This window comes from Paramisgurnus dabryanus, chromosome 15 (genome assembly GCF_030506205.2).
Source record: "Paramisgurnus dabryanus chromosome 15, PD_genome_1.1, whole genome shotgun sequence".
NCBI classification, from domain to species: domain Eukaryota; kingdom Metazoa; phylum Chordata; class Actinopteri; order Cypriniformes; family Cobitidae; genus Paramisgurnus; species Paramisgurnus dabryanus.
In genome coordinates this window covers 34,618,249-34,639,883 of record NC_133351.1, presented here as the reverse complement: position 1 = coordinate 34,639,883, position 21,635 = coordinate 34,618,249, and the positions used below count along the sequence as shown (strand labels likewise).

Here is a 21,635-nt window from a genome sequence, read left to right as displayed (position 1 = left end):
ATTCTTGTTTAAAAAACATACATTCTCGACTGAAATGCTTTCAAAACTTTGAATTTTGGCACAATAACAGAAATATTTCCTAAATCCGTCTGCTCAGCGCTCACTGTATCAACCTGAAATGGTTTTTCATTTAAAACAGCTCATTTGTATTATGTTGGATTTATTCAGTATTCGCTACATTCGTAGATACACAATAAGAATAGCTAAATCCTTCACAAAAACAATAAGTAGTTTTTATTCCCGTCATTTTTAAAGAATTTTAACACAAAAAAATTACCAAACTACATGAAATTAATTTTATTAAATAAAGTTTACACATTCAATTTCATCAAATCTACAAGCCTGCAGAATGACTTTTTACAGTGTAGATAGATAGATAGATACACGCTTAATAGTATATAATAGTATTAATATAATAAAAGTACATGATTAAGGCATGCAATATAAATAATAAAATGTATTATGGTAATAAACATACATTTTAAATTAAAGAGTCCTGTGCTAAGGTGTAAATCCTGTGCAAATTGGAGTGAAAGTTGCACAAGTGTAGCCTACATAGTGTATTATGGTTCATAACAGTGAGAAAAGTGATCACTTATTTCCCACCCTGAGTGGAATAAAAAATCCGAATGCGTGCACACCATAGACTGTAAAAAAATATGGACGTAGTGTCTGTGACATCACCCATTGGTTTTTGAAGATCGTTTTAGAATCTTAAAGTAGGCGTTGCTTGCTGTCGCCATCTTGGCCGCGCATCACCGCGAATCACTTGCGGATATCCGGAAATTTGTAAAGAGGCGGGACATGGGTGAAGCTGAGGTTGCTGAAACCCTGCCCGCCTAGGTTCTACAGTGGCTGTTCAACTGTTACTCAAGTGGCCACGCCCTTAATTATGCAGAACTTAAATGCTTAATATCATTTAAACGGATGAGTTACAAAAAAATTCACCCCCCTCACAGTTGTCATGAAGGGCAAAATTAGCTATATAGACCAAAAACACTTTTTGTACCAGGCTGTAAACATTATTTTCTACTGTAAAGTTGGGCATTTTAACATGGAGGTCTATGGGAATTGACTCCCTTTTGGAGCCAGCCTCTAGTGGCCAGTCGATGAATTGCAGTTTAAGTCACTTTCGTATTGGTTTTATCCGAGAGATGTAAGATTGCCCCTCGTGCACACCGCCAACAACTAGCAAAGGTGGAGCAACGCGATCTCATTCAGTTCAGTGGAGGCTTAGCAAATTCAGGCGGCACAAACGACAACGACCATTGCAAACAGGAAGTGAGCATGCGACAAAGTTGAGTACAGTTCAACTTTATGCAAATTACGTGCGACTTTAGGAAACAAAGAAAAGTGAGAGTGAAGCAGTGGAGTTTGCGTCATCTGTATTTCGTCATTTACTGAGAGGACGGTTAGGGGCGGTTCATATTTCACGTCTAAAACCGCACGGAAAACGAGACAGCGCCACTTTCCTCCTTCTTTCCAACATGCTTTCTGACAAGGCATTCTAAAAAGTATTTTCAACTGCTTCCTGCACCGACTCACCTGGAAAAAAGCAGGTCTACATTTGAAAATATTTGCATGTGCAAAAGACGCAAAATATGAACTGCGCTTTACTCATCTGTTTATAGTTGTTATTAGGCCAACCAGCATTAGGAACGACCTCATTGAAAGAGATTAGCGACACACAGCAACTAAGTTACTCACTACTTCCTGCTCCCCTGTAAGACGTCTTTTTTAAACTTTCGTGGCCCGACCAGATGTTGGTGGGCGGAGCTAGTGTAAACAGCATTTGCCAACACTGTTTGCCCTTAGTGTAAATAGCTCAGTTGCTCAATCAATTGTTTTATACTATAAGATTCTGGGTTGGTGCTAGCATCTCCTGAATGATTGACAGGTTGTTTAAAGAGCACCTATTTCATTACTAAAAACAACGTTATTTCGTGTATTTGATATAATACAATGTGTTTGCGTAGTTTATCTTTCAAAATACACATATTTTCCACATAACATACATTTTTGTAGCTCTGGATATACTGCCTTGCTCAAACGCATTGATTTTGTACAAAATTCATCGATTTGAAAAGCTCTGTGTTCCTGATTGGCCAGCTAATATGTACATTGTGATTGGTCTGAATACCTCTGATGTCAGCCGAAAATGTGGCGCTCCTTACCATGTTTGTAAGATTCGCTCACAATGCAATGCTAACAGGAGTTAACTTACAGGCTGTGAGTCTAAAACGGTGGGAGGAATTATGATAATGTCGGTCTTCTCTACATCACCAATCCCAGGAAGTAAACCGTTGCCTACAATCCGTGTGTTTGTTGTAGTCCAAGAAAAGAGATTTACGGTGGAGATGATAACTCGCGTCATCGTTTACCTTGGGATTTGTACTTTTGCATATTGTTAACATGACCTAATACACACTTACACACCAAAGGAAATGTAAAATCGTGAATCGGACCATTGGTGCTCTTTAAACTTATAACCCAGTAAGTAAAGTGCTTTGTTTATGGTAGTTTCACAGCTGATTTTAATTTAATGTATGTCTATTATTTGTGCTTTGCTTTCTTTGCATCCTTTCCTCTGATTTTTTTGGAGATGTGATGTCTTTTCATAACCAAGATGTCTTTTGAATGGCACTATCGCAGGGCTCCTTAATTTGAAGTTGTCTTGCTTAAGTCAAAATGCTTTTTCGTAGTCCCATCAAACACTGACCATTGCATCTCCGAACGCATTCTCTGCTCCCAAGCCTCTCGTTTTCGTTTCTCCTTTTCTTTCACTTAAAAAAGTGAGATAAATATTTTTTTTATCTAAACTGGGGCGCGTAGCATCCACCCCCTCTTGCCGGCGAGCCTTTTGTTCGGGCGTCTGTTACAGGAGAGCGACTGCATCTCCACTTGCCGTTTGAATTTAATCAAAAATTTAGCCAGAAGTCTTTTTCTTTTTAAAAGGCAAATGTTATTTAATCTTTCAGCTGTTCATTGTCCCATCATAAATAGTCGCCTTTCAAGGCGTGCGGCGGGGCTGAAGCGGGGCCGCTAATTGCCTCCTATTTCTCCTGACATGTGGTGGTTTGGTGGGGAAGACGCTCAGCAGGGAGAAGGAAACAGGAGTCTGAGAAAATGAGAGCTAATTATTTTCCCCTGCCTGGTGTCAGCCTCCGTGTCAGCCTTGTTTTTACAAACTGCGAGGCTTTTTTGCACTAAATAAAACAAACCCTCTCGGCTCTGGGTTTTTTTCTGCCTTTTTCGCTCTCTCTCTCTCTCGTTCTGGCGGTGTCGCAGTACCAGCTGCACTTTTCAAAGCCTAAATGAGGCCCTGCGATTGTGCTTTGCCCATCTGACAGCGCAGAGTGTTTCTGTTAATGAGGATATCAGGGCTTAGTCGCCGGAAAGGTGCTGAATTATGTATGAGGTGTCATTAGATGCTTACCGCGCTGGCCGTCATTACCGCACATTGTTTCCGCTGCCGTTATTAGGCACGGCAAACGCTTGGTCAGCGTTCGGCCAACGTGTTACCAAGCGCGCTGACGTGGTGCCTTTATGCCCCCTTCGAATACGCAGATCTGATTCTCTGATCCCACCTCGGGCACACACGTCCTAGTGTCCTCCTGAAACAAAGTGTGCGTAGGGTGATCCGTGTTTTCTATGCGACCCTGGCCACGTGCTGTAAGCGGTTACCTTTGACCCCGGTGGTGGGTTGGCAGATTGGACAGATCATTACCGCTGTACCCAGCATGCACGGCTCAAGCGTTTCTGACGTGGCCTCTCGGCGAGGAGCCTCATCTCCATTGCTAATGTGAATAAGAATGAATGTTGAGGTCCCCCGCTCTTGTTATGTCTGAGAAACGAACACGGTCGGTTCTCTGCACTCTGATCTCTCGTAGCTTCAGCCTTTACATCAGTCACACGCACGCGCGTGTGTGTGTCCGTGTGTGAATGAATTCTCTTCCCAAGTTATTCAATTATTTATTCCCACACTTGGCATCAACCAGGACATGTTTGCTTTAATACACAACAGCTGCATAACAGAGCAAAGTTCACTATTGTAAATACTGTTTGTTACTGGTGTTTGCTTAAGCCCAAGTATAGTTTGTTTTGCAAAGCATAGTTTAGTTGACTCGTATGTGTACACAAACGTCCAACACATGCGCATTGCGACAAAATGCAATGCATCTCCTTGGCTTCATTCTACATTCTCCTGTACGCACAAACTTCTAGCTTTAAGGCTGAGGATGGTCCAATTTTTACGTGCACGCGAAGGTCCGCGTACAGTGCGTATGACGAAATTGTCAACATCAGAAGAGTGCGCGTGCACTGTAATTTTTAAAACGCAAGACTTTTTTAAACGTAAAATGTTGGGGGTAAGCACTATGTCAAGGTTAAGATCGTCCGGCTTTGTGAAAAAATGTTACACCTGTTGCACCATCTAATAATACGACCAAGTGCAGCTAGCTCACCATAGAGGATGATGCACATTGTTTATGGTGAGTGTAGCTGGGCCTGGTCGTAGTATTAAGGGCTCGTTATAGTCGTGCGTAGGTCCTACAGCGTAGCCGCCACGGTGTAGGTTCCGCGTCGGTTTTCATTTATACTTTTGCGTCGCCGTCCGCGTCGACGTGCAAACACACGCGAAACCGCTGGTAGGCAGTATCCACGTGTGTAACCACAGTAGCAGCGCGACCGTCAGAGAAGAAGAAGCTAAGCAAGTTAACCCACAAATGAAGAAGAAATAGCAACTTGTTGTGTATGATTTGAGAAGACCAGCAATGATGGAAGTAAACATTGACTTTTGTTAAATCACTCCTCAACTTGGCTCATCTTTGTTTTCACCGTTGCAAACGGAAATACCTATGACACAGTTTTTTTACCTGACGGGAGGGGTTCTGGTGGACCAATCACAGCGCTTGCGGTCCGTGTAGAACTGACGCGCTGTTAAAAATTTTGCGAGGTGCACGTCAGGCTACGCAGAGCTACGCACAGGCTACGGATAGGGCTATAAACGACTATAAATCTGGCTTTAGATGGTGCAACAGGCGTAAATTTTTTTCCCTTTGGACGCTTTTCACGTCACTATGGTTACGTACTCACATTTACTACCACCAGCTAACAAATGACAAATAAGAGCTTTTCCTCCTCACACACATTGCTCTGTCCCTCAAGATGTGTGTCACGTGCAGACCCATCAAACCTGCACATTAACTAACTAAAAGCATTTCCTGTTTGCACAAAACATAATCATTTGGCGAAAATGAAATTAAAACGAAATAAAAAAATTTTTTAAATACGTTTTATACTCTTTGTAAATGTGAATTTATTGGTGCTGTCTCTCACTTAGGGCTTGCGTATCCTGTGCATTAGGCGTGCCAATGTTTCGCCAATTAAATTATTTCTATTTAGCTATAGAAACAAGTCAACACTTTATACTTACCTACCTTTGACTAGACGTAAGATTTAGTCTTACAGTACGCCTAGATGTTGCAACAGGTGAAAATTCTACATAGGACATAAAGCGCATTTTATGTCCAGACTTATCTTATGACCCCGCCCAGCTTGTGCAACGGGCCCCAGGAGAGGTATTGCAATTTGTCGCAATGCGCATGTGTCGAATGCCAGAACAGGTGTATAAGTCAAATTAACTATACTTTGCGTTTGAATGTGTGTGTTTGCATAAAAACAAACTATAGTCAGTGCTTTACACTTGCCTCACTGTCATTAGCTGGCAGTTACATGGACATTTGTAATCGGTTTTAATTATCACTCCCAATAAAAAATGCTCCATGTAAACACCTCAATCGGATTAAAAAGAGCCAAAGCCGATTAATAATCGAATCGGCTTGAGAGGGGTGATTTATACTTTTTGTAATCCGCTCAAAAGGACATGTAAACACTTGATCAGATGGATAATTGAAACTCGCTCTGCGCATGTGCAATCTTCTTCTTTTTCTTTTTAATGACGGTTGGCAAACCTACTGAAAGGTGTATTTCCACCATTTACAGGACTGGAGTGTGGAGCAATGATGTAGAATTGGTGTAATGACGTGTGATGCACAGAAAGCAAGTTTGTTTTGTTGAAGGAAGTCACAAAAGTGAATTCAGTCCATGATTTGAACTCTAATCCACAAACGCGTGTGCTCTCGCAGACGGTCTCTGCTTTTTGGGCACACGTGAATGGATGTTTTTGCTCAGTGAGGCTCATAGCTTCGTGGGATCGTCCTTTATTAATTTTGACAAATCTGATTTAAAGCTTGTATCATATAAACACACACATCAATCCGATCACATTATTAAGTGTTCATGTAAACACTATGATAGGAGAATGATTACATTCCCATGGAGGCAAAAGGTGTCCATGTAAAAGTAGCTACTGTTGATCATATGGGTGATTGCAGGTACATTTGTCCAAAGTGATTCTTTTGTTTCAAAGGTTTTTAATAATTTGGTACTCATTGTCATGGATCACAAAATGTTACAGGCTATAAAAATATATTTTCTGTAAAACATTTTCTGAGTGCAAACATTGATTGATTAATTGATAGAATCGATTGATTGATAGAAAAGTTGCTGTTTGCAAAAAGACCTCCCAAACCTAAAGTGTGTTATAATGCCATTGGCATCCTCTAGGTTGTGCTGTTGGGTTAAATTACGCTCCCTCTCAAACTAAACACCAAACAGGTCTATAATGTATATATATTTGTTATGTTTATACTCACTTAATCCTCATCCTATCTATCGTTGTCTCATCTGTATCTCCCACCGTCTTTCTGACCTCTGCAGGACTGTAAATGGAAAATGTACATGGAGCGTGATGGGGATGAAGTGGCAATAGCATACATCAAAGACGTGACCTTTAATGCCAACAGAGCGGATGTAGATGTATTAAAGATGACCAAGGTGAGAGATGACATACTGTATTTATCACCATAAATGACACATCCATTATGTTTGCGGTTTCTTTTTTGAGGAATCTGGATACATTAGTTCAAATAGCTTTATGTAGGTTATAGCTGATATTGTTGTGGTATAAAGATGAGATGAGATTTTGCATTTTTTCATGAATAAAAAGGAAACTTTTAAGCATGTTATGAATCTGGTTCATTGTTAACTTGATGAGCTTTACTGTTTTACTCCCCAGCCTCCGTTTGTGATGGATAAATGGATAGTTGGAGTATCTGGCACACAAACCGTTGAGTGCATAGTTAACTATGAGGTATGTACCAGGATAAATACAGCGTAGTGCTACTAAACATCAGTATGAAGTCAAAATGTATACATTGAAAATTGAATGGATTGTTAAGTGTTGGCCAAGTGGTCATTACAATTATATAAAAGATTACAAAGACATCAGAGGCGATGGTGAAGTGGGCAGAGCTCCAACATATGGTGCAGATGCACTTTCAGTGACCCGAGTTCAAATCCCACTTCGAGGTCCTTTGCCGAATTTCGTACCTCTCTCTCCACCCTATACTTTCCTGTCTTCTCCTATCATAATATCTATCTAAAAAAGGGAAAAAGTGGCCCCAAAACATAACTTTTTACAAAGATACAATTTCTGTGTATATACTGTATGTAGGATTTAAAACTTTATTTAATAATGGAGCTTTACATGATTTCGTACATAAGGTTTCATTAAAGGCGGGGTGCAAGATTTGTAAAAATACGCTTTGGAAAAGGGAGTTGGTCCGAGTACCAAAACACACTTGTAGCCAATCAGCAGTAAAGGGCATGTTTACTTACCAACATCGTTGCCTGGGTTGTGTATGTGTGGGGCGTGTCTATCAAAAGAAGGTCCAGATTCTATTGGGGTAGGGGCGTGTTTGTTTAGCTGATTTCAAATGTCAACATTGGCTTTCAGAGATCATGCACCCCGCCTTTAAAAGTTTTAACACTATAGAGAAACAGTTCACCCCAAAATGATTATGACCCCATATTTTACTCATCCTACATCTATATGACGTTCTTCGTTCTGCCAAACACAGCTAGAGTTATATCCTGACTTTTTTTCAGCTTTATAATGGCATTGGATAGTGCCCGATTTTTAAAGCTCAGAAAATGCGCATCCATCCATCAAAAACGAATGAATACAATTATTACATGTCTTCTGAGGTTGGCTCAGAGGTTAGTCTCTCATAAACGTAATGCATACGGCTGTAGTTTATAATTTTTTTTATAAAAACACAAGGACTCATTTTCATTTATGGGTGAACTATTCTTTTAACTGCATCTTGTGTAATGTTGTTTGATGTACACTAACATAACACAACATGCTGAGTTGTGTAATGTTAATGTATTTTACGAGCAGGGAACAGATGAAATATGTATCTAAAATGTTATTTAACATTTTCTGTGCCGAACTTTGTTGAAAAATCTGAGGAATATTTAAAGAGGCAATAGCGTGAAAATCTGACTTTTGTCATGTTTAAATGCTATAATTGGGTCCCCAGTGCTTCTATCAACCTAGAAAATGTCAAAAGATAACCCAGTAACTTAGTTTTGGTAAACCATTCTCTACAAGCATGTGAAAAATAGCTAGCTAGCTGAGATTTTTGCTGTTTATATACTCCTGCTTAGTCAGTATGCCAGTATGAGAGATAAATGAGTATCTGCATCTTTTCCAGAGTAACGTGAGATCCCCGAAGTCTACAAGACATGTGCACACAGTGCAATGGGGTCAGGACAGCGGTAGAGATGTCATTAAACCCGTCGAGCTGATCATCGATACAGCACCAACCAATAGAGAAGGACACAACAGAGGCAGGTCCAATTCAGGTAAGACTAAAGTGATTACAAGTGTTTGATGATATGAATTGTATGGAATTATATGAAAAAAAAAACATTTTTCAATAGTTAAATGAATCTAATCTAACAGCTGATTGGTAGGAAAACTGTAAATGTAAAGATCTATTTGCAAACTTTGTCATTCTTTTCCTTCAGGTGTTGATCCCAGATGGATTTACAATCTGAGAATGAAGCAGATCAACCAGCAGGCGGCCCATAACTCCACAAGCCGCCCTGATAACATGACGCTCCCTCAGTTCCTGTCTGCTCTCGGGAACCAATCATCTTACGCCGCCGCTGTGAGGAGATCGCCCAATCGCAGCCCTTTCTGTCCGTGGACAGACTCGCGAAGCTCCTCTCCTACCCTCTCAGTCAAACTGTCCAACATGCATCTGGGGTCAAAGGGCAGCAGCCCATCCAGCACAACATCAGAGAGCGCCTCTGAGCGAGAGCGCCCCCCTAGCGCTGGATCCAAACACAGCTACAGCAAGAACAGTTACTATGAGCACACTCTAAAGATCACCGGAGGAGGACGAGGAGGAGGTGCTAGGAGGTCCTCTGCGGGACCTAATCACTTTAAAGGATTTAAAGGACCCCAACAAGCAGGGCGACCGCGACACAACCAGCGGCCGATTCCAGGGATGTCACTTGAGACTGAAAGGGTGAAGCAAAAAGGGCAGACTGAAGAGGGTGGGGCTAGTGATGGGGAATGGATCAAAGTAGAAAGAAAAAAACCTAATAAACAGGAATGCAAACACCAGGAAGTGAGGCAGACCAGAGGTCGCCCAAAAAGAGGAGGGAGAGGAGGTGGGCGTGGCCGAAGTTGAGGTTTTCCCCAGTCCTAGGGAGGACCTGTCAATTGTCACCTAACACTGGTTGTTGCGAATGGGTTTTGTCAGTTAAGGCATTGCCTAAATTGGCATTAGTAGTAAAATATAAGTAGTACATAAACTGTCTTTAAGTAGTTATCAGAAACACTCATGTTAAATGACATATATAGGATTTTTCTTATTTTAAAAATATAAAACATTCATATTCCTATACAACCAGAGCTTAAACTTGTACTTTTTAAGAATGTATATTTTCTTTTTAAATGTAGATTTTCTAATGGTGATAATCAAGTATCTTTTCTATTAAGCTGTCACTTGTCTCCCTGCAAAATAAGATGATATCATTTTCTTTTATTATGTCAAATTATTTATTTTATATGATATACTTTGAGGTGTATATTTATTATGAAATTTGATGTTTTATGTCGAGCTGAGTATGTTATTAAAAAATTACAATTTAAAGGACATTGCCTCTTTCATCTAAAGCTGTAAAGACAGGATTTCGCGCGATTTGTGAGTCCTTGAGATCAGAAATTTGGCGCCACAGCTAAAGATCCTGGAAGGGCACTTCATGTCAAATGGCGTGTATGTGTGTTTTTTTGTAATCTGTCACATAACCTAACTCTTGCATTAGAATAACTTAACCAAATTAATATTTAAAATTATACAGTGGATAATATCTTTACGTTATATATTTTATTAAATAAAGTTACTTTATTACCTTTATACATCTTTCAGGACTCGACTGTGGCGCGGAAGAAACCCACGCCCCTTTTAAGAATTACCCGCGAACTTCCAGACTAAACTCGCGCGCTGCAGGACAGAGAGGTGCATTCGCATACAGGGGAGCAGGCGCTCACAAACATCACACGTTTACGCAATTTTCTTTTTTATCGTCAGATTACACGACAATGCGATCAAAGGTAAAGTGAATGTTTACGCTTTGTTTTTTGTCTTTGTTGTTTTGTGAATATTGAATAGTTTTCGGAAGTTTATCCACGCGGCGCGAGTAGTTTATTTGCAGAAAGATTGTTCCACACTATTCGTAAGAAACCAGTTTGTCTGCATAAAGTGATCGTTGTGGTTGTTAGTTAGTGAGAGCATAGGCATGAAGTTGTTGTTTTTTGTGTAACGTTGAGGTTAGTTTGTGAAGTTTTAGTAAGTGTGAGGTGGGGGCAGGGGGACCCTAAGAAATGCAAATATTTCCTTATCCGATACCATTGTTTTAACTGTGTCCTTTGTTGAAATGAGTTTTTAGTTTTAGTCCTGAAATGATCAGGAGGACTCTTGTAAACTAAACGTGGTTTATGTAATAATAAGGGACTTGGAAGCGTTCATGACTCTCAGATGTATCAGATCAAGTAGAGACCGAGCATGCATACTTTGCTGTACTTTCTAACCTAATCTACTGTAAAGGTGATTTTCTGACGTGGTTTTTTTCCCTCTTGCACAGAGGCAGCAGGGGTCTCCCCCCTCCACCAGAATGAATCTGCGCAGTTACAGGAACACAGCTGCTGTTCCCATGGAAACCTCTTCTTCAGATGACAGCTGTGACAGTTTTGGATCTGATGGGTTTGGGAACTCGGTACGATGTTAACTTGATAACCTTTCTTCTTTGCCTTCACCCTCAGTCATTCAGCTACTTCTCAATTCTGTTTATGAGATCACTAAATTAATCTGATGACTTTTTTTTAAATAGAAGAGACCACTGAGGCAAACTAGGACCTCTCCTCCAAGTAAAAAAGTGTTTGACCTTCCTGTGGAGGAGGAAGATACCTGCAGCGGGTTTGAGGACGACCTGAATGATGACATGACTGACATGGTTTGTGACCATCCTGAAAATCCCTCAAATCATTTAAAGCGGTTATGATAAATCCACCCAGTCTAAATTCATCAACTAATGGCATCTTGTTTGCTTTTCAGAACATGGATTCTGACACCGAATGCTGCTCGCCTCCCAGAAAAACTCGCCGATCATTCACACTTAAAGTAGCTATGAAGTTTCCACCGAAACGAGCCAGTCCATCAAAACCTGCAGCGTCTGAACCCAAACCTGAGCCTAAACCCCAACCTAAGACCAAAGAACCCAAGTCTGAATCTGAGGGTGATAACTTCATGTTGAAGAGAGCTCTAAATATTAAAGAAAACAAAGCTATGGTGAGACTACATGCATGTCCATTATATAACCCACACAACATATAGTCTGTTGGCGTTGTGTAAATGCAATAAGGTTGTTTTCCATAGAAATTGTTATTAAAAAAAAACTGCAAATCCAGTTAAATACTTATTTATTGGGTCATGATGTGCTAAAAAGAATTAATTATTGAAAGTAGAAAAATAAGATTCATGTTTCGCTCCTTTGCAAAGTTCTGATTGGATGTTAGGTTTTAAATCACTTTTAAATGATGATTATACATGCGCACTTTTACTGTGCAAATCTGCTTGTTAGTGTACATTTAAAGTGTTCTTAGTTTGTTTGTAGTTCTTAAACTAATTTCTTATAAAATTTGTGTTTTAGCTGGCTAAGCTAATGGCTGAACTGGACAAAGTTCCTGGGCTCTTTCCTAAAAGGTCGTCTTTATCTCCGGGCAGCACGGTAAGTCTTTAGGACTGTTTATTTATTAATTTTTATACTTTTTTATTATTATTTATTAAGAAGTAATTGTATTTTTTTATTTTTGCTGTACAGCCTCGTGCACCACGGCGCTCTGCTCAGCCTGGGTCAGCTCGCCGGAGAAATCCAGAGCGGACGTCTCGTCCTCACACGCGTTCACGTTCACTTGTCGATGGGCCGCCTTCTCCCCCTCCAGAGGATGATGATGAAGATGACAAGTTCAGTCTTGTCCGAAGGCAAAAAAATTACGATGATGAAGAGGAGGTGAGTAAAGTGCACTTTAGTTTTGAGATGGCTGTTGTCGCACCGATTACATCACTTGCCAAACTTTTCTTGTTTGTATCCGTATTGATGATTTCCATCTCTGTGTGTATGAGCAGAGGGAACCACGTCGACGCAGTTATAACAGCACTCTGACTATTCCTCATGTCGTGAGGCCTGTGGAGGAAATCACTCAGGCTGAACTGGACAACATCTGCGTCAACGTCAGGGAGAAGATTTACAACCGTGCCACTGTAAGTGTCCTTTAGTCTCCTTAAAAACATCTGGTAAGTCTGTCACATTAGCTCTTTGCTACAGTGAAATACCTTGGTTTTAGTAAATGTGTATGAATTTTTTTTAGGGCTCCACGTGCCATCAGTGTCGTCAAAAAACCACAGACACCAAGACCAACTGCCGTAATCCAGAATGTGTGGGTGTTCGAGGGCAGTTCTGCGGGCCATGTCTCAAGAACCGCTACGGAGAAGAGGTCCAGGATGCCCTCCTGAACCCGGTCAGTTGTATTCCTTAACGTGAAGATGTTTCATACACGCTCTCTAAACCAGTATTGACAATTGGTACCTGCTTGTTTCTTATAGGAGTGGCTCTGCCCCCCATGCAGGGGTATCTGTAACTGCAGTTTCTGCCGGGCCAGAGAGGGGCGCTGTGCTACAGGTGTGCTTGTGTATCTGGCTAAGTACCATGGCTATGACAACGTCCACGCTTACCTGAAGAGGTAACGATTTATCATAAAGTATTGTTTTTGTGTATTTGGATGCTGCTTTAAAACATCCTACATTTGGTTGCTGTTCATGTAGTTGCCATTGCACCTTACTAGGTTTTGGGATAAAGCTGTTATTTCTGTTGTGACCTGTCGAGTGTAATCTTGACCCTCTTTCATCTTTCCACAGTTTGAAGAAAGAGCTGGAAGAAGCTGAATGAAAGTGTGAAAACTGTTGGCGTTTCAGAGTCCCTTACACCATTTCTGCATGATTCATAGAGCTTCCCTAAACCTGCTGCACATTTTGTAATTTGAGTAGACGGTTGTCTACATGAAAGGCTTTTTAAACTTGCATTGTTTTAAATGTATACGGTGAATTGTTTTTGAAAGGGAGAGGTTTTTTATCTTTGTACTGTATTGATGATTTGTTTTTAATTGTTGGCTGCAATACTTTGAGCATTATTTGAATCAATTGATTCTAAAGTTTTGTGCTTTGGCGCTGTTTTAACTGCGTTGTGTACTGCTGAAGTACTTGAATAAATACTGTGCCTTTTTAAGATCTGCTTTTGTTTGCTTGAGACAAATACGAATGAAAGAAATCCTCATTCCCAATGTGTTTTGTTACTATCGAATGTTTCAAAGCTGTCTAAAGTGTTTAGACTCAATGCTTCATGAGCTCATAATGTTTTCATTTAATGCAAACAGCTAAAGGTGAGCATCCCAACTTTGCATTTAAGAATAGTTTCTCTTTATCCACAAAACTATTAAAGTTTGAAATTAAAAGGGTTAAAATGTGATTTAAAAGGTGCCAAAGAATGCATTGTAATAATCTGTTAAATTGTTCTGATACCTACATAGAAGGTTTGTGGCTTTACTAAATACAAAAATTATCCAGAGTTGGTTTTATATGTCCATTTACAACTCTAGGATTCACCTTTAGAATGAAAGTGTCTTTTATTACCGTATTTGAAAGGGTCATGAATAATAATGTTGAGCTTTGCTCTGATTGGCTGTTTCACAGAGCAGCTCCTTCAGTAGCTCTGTGTGTAAACAGATCTTATGTTTGAGTTTGTATCTTCTGAAGATACAGTTTTTGAGGGAAAATCAAATGTTTGGAGATTGTTAATTGTCATTTCTGATGGTAAGTTTGTGGGTAAGTAACAATCGTGCTTGAGGTTCATGATATATCATTGACATGTACAGAGCTTGTGTTATTCATCTATGTCTAGATAAATACAGTTTTACATTCTTTGGCACCTTTAAATCAACAACCTAAATAAAAACTCAACTAAACAAGTGGTTTAATTTTTTGGGTTTTCTATGGGATTTGCAACCTTTTCATCTATGCCTAAATACAGTTTTACATTCTAGTGCACCTTTACACTTTGAAATTTGGGCATGCCACATTCAGGTGGAAATAAAAAAAAAAATGGCTCAAAGCCCCTCATACCCACATACAGTGAAGTAAATGTAAAATTATTTGATGTCATTTGACAGGAAACCCGTCCAAATTTGATAAAACACTGTTAAAAAAAGCTAAACATTTTTTCAGTCCTCTAATACACACAAAAATAAATAGGCGCTTCGATTCAAAAGTCTGTATTTGAAAGTGTAGAACTCTGGCCCTGAGTGGTCACGAAACCTGCAGAGAGTTTTGTTTGATTCCAGCTAATGTCAGCTTGGAGAAGAAATCCATCATAATCTATGCAAAAGTTATTCTATTCCAACTGAAGGGAGGAATAATACCCTTTTTGCATTCAATATCCATCTAAAAACATTTGAAGTTTCCCCATAACCACATACAATGGAATAAATGCAATATATTTATATCATTTGACAGAAAACCCTTTGAAGTTACATAAAAAGCTGCTGTTTGTGGTAAATATTATTATTAATGTTGTTTTTCATATGATAAACCACCTCAAAAGTTTTTTTTCTTTGTCTTTTAAAGTGTATATCTCAGGCTCTCTGTGGTCTAGCAGACTGCAGACAGTTCTGGTTGTTTCCATTAAATGGCAGTAATCACTCAAAAAAAGAATGATCTCTTTAGCTTGTTGTATGCCAGAGTTATTCGAATTCAACTGAAGGGTGGGAAAATACTTTTTTTGTTTGAATATCATAAAAGTACTTTGTTGTGTTTGCACATACAATAAATAGCAAGGGATTATTCATGCACCCAACCACAGAAAAAATGGGCTAATTCTGTAAAGGAGAACCTAAGGTAAAAGATGATGTAGTATTTGTGGCTATCTGAGGCAGCTCATGCTCAAGTTTCACTTGTAAGTTTACAAAAGGACATTTCTTACCTCATTATTCATTCGACGATTGTTGGATATGTGATGATAATAGAAGGAAAATAATGATGTAACCTTATTCCTGGGAATGATAGCTTTCATTTGATATAAGACTTGCCCATGTTTGGCATATTTGAAAAATATTTGAATATTAAATCATATGCAGATTTTGAGGGGGGGGTAAAATGTAAATAACTTTATTACAGTAAAAAAAGATATGTCAAAGTGATGCATATCTGCAGAAAGTAGAGATTCTTAGCTTTCAAACAGTATTAAATATTTGGTGCTTGGTCCATGACAGACCATTAGAAATTAAAGGAATATTTCATATTAAGTCATTTTGAGTTAAACAGCACCCCCTCTTGAGAAAGCTGTTGTCTCTTAACTTTCAAATGGTTGTGGCTATAAAGGATACAGGTACTGCCATAATCTCATGAAATCTCGCTGGATGAGTGCTGTTTTCATCCTAATCCGACCTCTAAATCCACAATTTGATGGGTTTGGGCTGTAGCTGTATCCTAACCAGAACTGCTGTTTTCCCCCCAAACCTGAGCACATGTTGCAAGATTTGGCCGTTGTTATATAGTCTAGCCAGAACCCTTTCAAATAACATCACAACCTGAATGAATGCTGGGATTGTTTTAGGGGTGTGGTCATATGCGGTAGCTCCAGTGCGTCATCGAGCCACTGTTTTAGCCCCGCCCAAATAATGTGGAGTGGAAAAACTGTTTAACGGTTTAACTTCACAATTCAGTAGGCCTACTACATAGTGCGCAATTTTTGTAATGTGTTTCACCAAAACATGTCTAACATATATAATGTGTTTAACAATTGTCTAAAATGACATTATAGCTACACAGACTTTAACTACTTTCAACTGGAATTTTGTGTGCTGTTAAGGATTATTATCTGTGTTGTGTTTTTTGAGCACTTCCCACACTTACATCAGAAAGTTCCCTTGTGCCAGTGAGTCCACCTCAACATCTATTTCAGGAGAAATTCAATCAAAGAGGAATATTGCAGTGATTTGAACATGCCCTTAGCTCTTGCCCCCGTGGGTTAGGAGGGCAAAAGGAGGGGGATATGGGGACTATTACCCTGGCTCTTCCGACCGGAGCCCTGCAGCGGAGAGCAGAAGTGCTGTGATATACTGCAGACTGCTCCTGTATCCCTCATTAGAGAGCTGCTGCCACTAATGGTGTGGAAATAATTAGCAGACTCTAATGGGAAATCTTATACCTGTGAATCATTTTTCCCTGTTAAAGCTCATTCACCATCCTCATCTCACTCATTCCTGGTTTTCCCTTCTTTTTAAGATCATCATGAACTTGGCCATTTCTGAGAGATTTTCTTTTTTACACAATTTATTTGTATTGTGTAAGTTCCATGCGAGTGTGGTAAACCTGTCAGATCTGATACATCTACGATATCTTAGTAGACAGTTTTTGTGTGAATCTCTTGCACATAGTTGCACCATTGGTTTTTTTCTGTGTAATGTCACGTTTCACGACTATTTTTAATTCTTGCATTTTTTGGTTCTGCAGGAAACAAACGCTTCAGAAGTATTTATTTGCATAATAAAGATGCACTCGAAAGTACTGGTATTAAATACCAATGATCATCCACTTTAGGGTGATGAATATTTAGGGAAATAATTGTTTACGACGCTCAAGCGTCGGGCTGATCTGGTAATCAGGCTATGAAATACAATATTTATTCATTAGAGCGAACTTAATGAGGCCTCGCGGCGCTAATTATGAAAAGCAGCGTAGCGCTAAATGAGCGCGTGAGAGACGGAGCGCGTGCGCGCGCGTGCGTTACCTGTTTCCCGCGCTGCGGGGTCAGCGGGCATCACACGTGACGTGGGCACATAAACACCGCAGAACTGCAGCTTGGTGCTCGTGCCAGTATCCGTGATTAATAATGATGTTGTAGTATCGAGCATTTATTATTGTGCAGCGCTCAAATCTCTGCTTCTGTTTGCCTGTTGAGAAAAGAGAGCAAATTGCTCACAATCTCCCGCAGTTAAACATTGATTGAGAGAAAGAGAGGAGGATAAGATGTGAAATTAGATTTCTTGGTGCTGTAAAGGACATGTAGGCCTGTAGTAAAATAATATATGTCGTTGCATTTATTAATGAGGATTTTTAATACACTCAAATCTCGTCAGTAGCAACATAAACAAACTGCTTTTGTTGAACAAATGTAACTTTCGGTAACTTCCACAAAGAATCAATAACAACAGAGTCCTTTAAGAGTAGTTCAGTTCTGATAACAAGCAAAATAAACAACTTAGTTCAACTTCAAATCATAAGTTTATCAAAAACTACACTATAAAATAGGCTATGTTCAATCATAACTACAGATCGACTGCCAAACCCCCTTCACATAGCGGTGATTGATCGCCATCTTCCCTCATCTTTAAGAAGAAAAAAAACATCAGTTTTTTTCAACAAGGTATTTGTTTCAGAGTTCAGTTTAGCCAACAGAGACCGGAAGTTAGGTTCCGTCCAGTCACGTAACCGCAACAAATGTAAACAGTGTGCCTATGATTAAACTGAGGCCTAGTAAAACAATGTCCTTGCATTTATTAATGAGGATTTAAAAAATAAAATTCAATGGATTTGGGGCCTCATGATCTTTACAATATAATGTGCATGCCTGGTGTCCACTGATCGTTTTTTTTTTTTTTGACAGTTTGTAATCAAATATAATTGTGCATGTTTTAATTTAGATGTTTAAAATGGTAACAAGATGATGATAACCTATGTAACACGAGGTGACAACAATAAAGCATGTTTGAAGTATTTATTAGTAGTATAAGTATGGTGGTATGCTAACCAGAACCTTGGGTATTAAAGATCATAGTTCATAGTCCCTGGACTAAATATATGCTGCTTTTGTGTTGTTGTGTCAAGTTTTTGGGAGAGTCCCCATCAGTATGATCCGGTTCAACAGCAGTTTATGTCAGATATTATTCATTATAAAGTATTGTTTTTGTATTGTTCTTGGACAGATAGGCTACAGTGGTCACAGGATAATACTCTCACGCTAACAAAAAAGTGCACGGTGCAGTCCTGAACACAAGCTAGATAAGATTATAAATGGTAAATACCTGGAGAGCAGGGTTGGGGGTGACTAAATAATTAGTTACTGTAATTTAATGACTTTCTCTTTTTAAAAAAAGTAAAGTTACTTCTGATTAAGTAAATACTGTGTATGGACTGTAGATCATTTATATATAATACAATAATGGATTTAACGTCAACATTTAAAGTCTAAGGTTAACATTTTTAATGTATCCTTCTCACTTTAAATACTTTGGTGTGTTAATAAGAATAATGGTAACACTAACTAGTGTAGTTTCCAATTCTCACTATTAACTGGTTGGTTATTAGCATTAATATAACTGAGATATTGGCTGTTTATTAAAACTTTAAAAGCACATATTAATGCCTGATTCTGGAAAACCTTATTCTTCATCCTTATTCCTACCCAATCCCTACCAATACTTAAACTTAAAGGGATAGTTCACCCAAAAATGACAAATCTGTCATCATTTACTCACTCTCATGTTGTTACAAACCTGTATACATTTCTTTGTTCTGATGAACACAAAGGAAGATATTTTGAGAAATGTTTGTAACCAAACCATTTGTGGGCCTCATTTACTTCCATAGTAGGAAAAAAGAATACTATGGAAGTAAATGGGGTCCATGAACAATTTGGTTACAAACCTTTCTCAAAATATCTTCCTTTGTGTTCATTAGAACAAAGACCTTTACAGGTTTGTAACAACATTAGAGTGAGTAAATGCAGGTTTTTCATTTTTGGGTGAACTATCCCTTTAACTACTAACTAAGTATTAGTAAAGTCATTACTTTAATAAGTATTAAAAAGCAGTAATTGGATCTTAAAAAGTGTGACCAGAGTAATTGGTGTGCTTTTATATGATTTATTTGAGCTGGTTCAAGCCTATTGTTGTATCATTTAGCCTACTAAATAGCATTTAGAAAGTAATTAGTAATAACTAATTAAATACTTTTTGAGAAAGAGTCATTTGTACAGTGATCTTATATTGCATTACAATTACATAATTGTAGATGTAATTAGTAATTAGTAATCGATTACCCAACACTGCTGGAGAGAGCTAAAGCAGACAAATAAACTGTTTTAAAAATCTGTTTGTATACGATAAATCATCAACCCCTGGTTTCAAAAACAAAGCTTAAGGCTAGTCCTAGACTAGAACACGTGTTGGAGCTGTCTCAACTGAAATAACTTGCACTAACAGATATTTAAATATGCCAGTGCCATTGATTTGTCTCAAGATAAACAACACCAGTAATGTCTTTTTCTAAGGCATGTTTATAAAAGATACTTAAGCATTTTAATTTAACTAAGACCTAGTCCTGGCTTTAGCTAAGCCTTGTCTGTGAAACCAGGGGCCTCATTTATAAAGCGTTATTTTATATATCATAACCTTTGCGTGGGAACTGGCGTACGCACGTTTCCAGCCCTGTTTTGTGCTTAGCCAGTTCCCAAGCAAAGGTTGTGATATATAAAATAACAAAGTTGATGGGAGGATGGGCTTGCAGGGTGGGATACACTTGCAGGTGATCTGTGATTTATAAAGGGAATATTGCTTTATTTTATAAGTCTTCATAATTTTTGGTGTATGCCATTTTTGGCTGTTGTGCGTACGTAGACTTTTAGGAAGAATCTTAAGCACAGTTTTATACATCAGGCCCCAGGTCCTTATGTCTTAACTTATGTGTCTGTTTGTCTGTCTGTCTCTCTCCAAGATAAGATTTGATCAAAACCCAGACTGGATCTAGTCGCTCTGATGTGAGCTTTATATCTGGTTTACGGACCATTGCTTTATCTGTATGCATAAGTGCCAGAGACATCTTCTAGTATTAATATTCTCTAATTTATCAATATATTTTTACTTTTATCAATATTTAAATATTTTTATTTATTGCTGTTATTGTCGGTTTTTAGTAAAATTTTTATATCTTTATCAGAGATGTTTTTCCCAATTTACATTAAATGCTGCATAACACATGAACTAACAATAGGATATTTTTTGCATCCATATTTTTATTTGAGGCACTTTTCTTATTTTCTTTGGTAATATTTTATCAGTTAATGTCTGACCATAGCAACAATGTATAGTTTATAAGAGTAAAGATACACACAACAGATAAGTCAGTAAGTAATGTATTTGGTGATGATGTATAGACATCATTATTGCTGAGTAAAGGGTTCATAGCTGCAGTGCAATGCAGGGTTTCTCCTGAAGGGGGAGCTCCGATACAGGACACTTTCATACCTGCAGTAGGTGCACCTGTCAGAGAAAACGCTGGAAAAGCTGGACACACGTTTAAACCCTTAAATTATAGTCTAAGTTGCGTATAAACCTTATATTTGTTATCATAAATAATTAAATCATATCAAGAAAAGGATTCATCCTTCAAAGGTGAAATTACGTTTAAGACAGTGCTCTGAACTTTTTCAATCTTTAAGCTGGAAACAAAATGTATAACAAAAGAATGCATAAAAACAAGCCAAACTCTCTACTGAAGATGGGTGGTCATGTGATAATTCAGGTCTTGTTTGGTATTGCAAATATTTTGATAAACACTATGTATTTTCTTCACATTACAAATTATTAATACACTTAATCAATAATGTAATTTTTTATTTTAACATTGAACATTTTATTTTAATTAACTGAAAGCAGCTTTCACCAACATATCTTAACATTTTATTTCACATTGCGGGTTATAAGCCCCATAACTCCAAACATTTCTAGGAAAATTACAAGAATTTAATTCATTATGATGTCTGGAAGAATCATTTTCACTGTGGTTTAATGAAAAAAAAAACAAAGATTTATAATCTGAGCTGATCATATGGCATTGTGTAAATCTGTGCTAGACAAGGTGGTAACATTTCATAATAACATTCAGTAAATGCATTCATAAATTATTATTAAGGGATATGGAAATTACAATTTAATTTAATTTAATGTTTTGTTAAGTCAGTTGTACATTTATACATTTTAGTTCATGCTGAACTAATCATTTACAAAATGTTTATTACTAATTAAAAAGTAGTATTATTAAAATTCA

The 21,635-nt window shown here is 38.3% G+C and overlaps 2 protein-coding genes across 3 annotated transcripts in view; both read left to right on the top strand.

The window, feature by feature from the left end:
* The window catches only part of map3k20a (mitogen-activated protein kinase kinase kinase 20a), a 39,846-nt gene extending 29,633 nt beyond the window's left edge, over nucleotides 1–10,213 (top strand). For both annotated transcript variants that reach the window (XM_065293223.1, XM_073811974.1), the window contains 4 exons: nucleotides 6,781–6,897; nucleotides 7,139–7,213; nucleotides 8,622–8,772; nucleotides 8,938–10,213. In XM_065293223.1, coding sequence (XP_065149295.1) covers nucleotides 6,781–6,897; nucleotides 7,139–7,213; nucleotides 8,622–8,772; nucleotides 8,938–9,608 — 1,014 coding nt within the window. In that variant the 3' untranslated portion in view covers nucleotides 9,609–10,213. The remainder of the gene's footprint in view (nucleotides 1–6,780; nucleotides 6,898–7,138; nucleotides 7,214–8,621; nucleotides 8,773–8,937) is intronic.
* A 175-nt stretch (nucleotides 10,214–10,388) lies between these two features.
* cdca7a (cell division cycle associated 7a) lies at nucleotides 10,389–13,684 on the top strand. Its single transcript, XM_065293224.2, has 10 exons — nucleotides 10,389–10,534; nucleotides 11,065–11,196; nucleotides 11,311–11,433; nucleotides 11,535–11,768; nucleotides 12,130–12,207; nucleotides 12,301–12,489; nucleotides 12,606–12,740; nucleotides 12,848–12,997; nucleotides 13,083–13,219; nucleotides 13,395–13,684. The coding sequence occupies exons 1-10, from the start codon at nucleotides 10,523–10,525 to the stop codon at nucleotides 13,423–13,425; spliced, it is 1,221 nt and encodes a 406-aa protein (XP_065149296.1). The 5' UTR covers nucleotides 10,389–10,522; the 3' UTR covers nucleotides 13,426–13,684.
* Nucleotides 13,685–21,635: the final 7,951 nt, after the last annotated feature.

Excerpts from the sequence above, each read along its gene's own strand:
- cdca7a (XM_065293224.2), top strand. Across the intron at positions 11,434-11,534 it reads ATGATGACATGACTGACATG|AACATGGATTCTGACACCGA; the intron begins GTTTGTGACCAT and ends TTTGCTTTTCAG. Across the intron at positions 12,208-12,300 it reads CTTTATCTCCGGGCAGCACG|CCTCGTGCACCACGGCGCTC; the intron begins GTAAGTCTTTAG and ends TTTGCTGTACAG.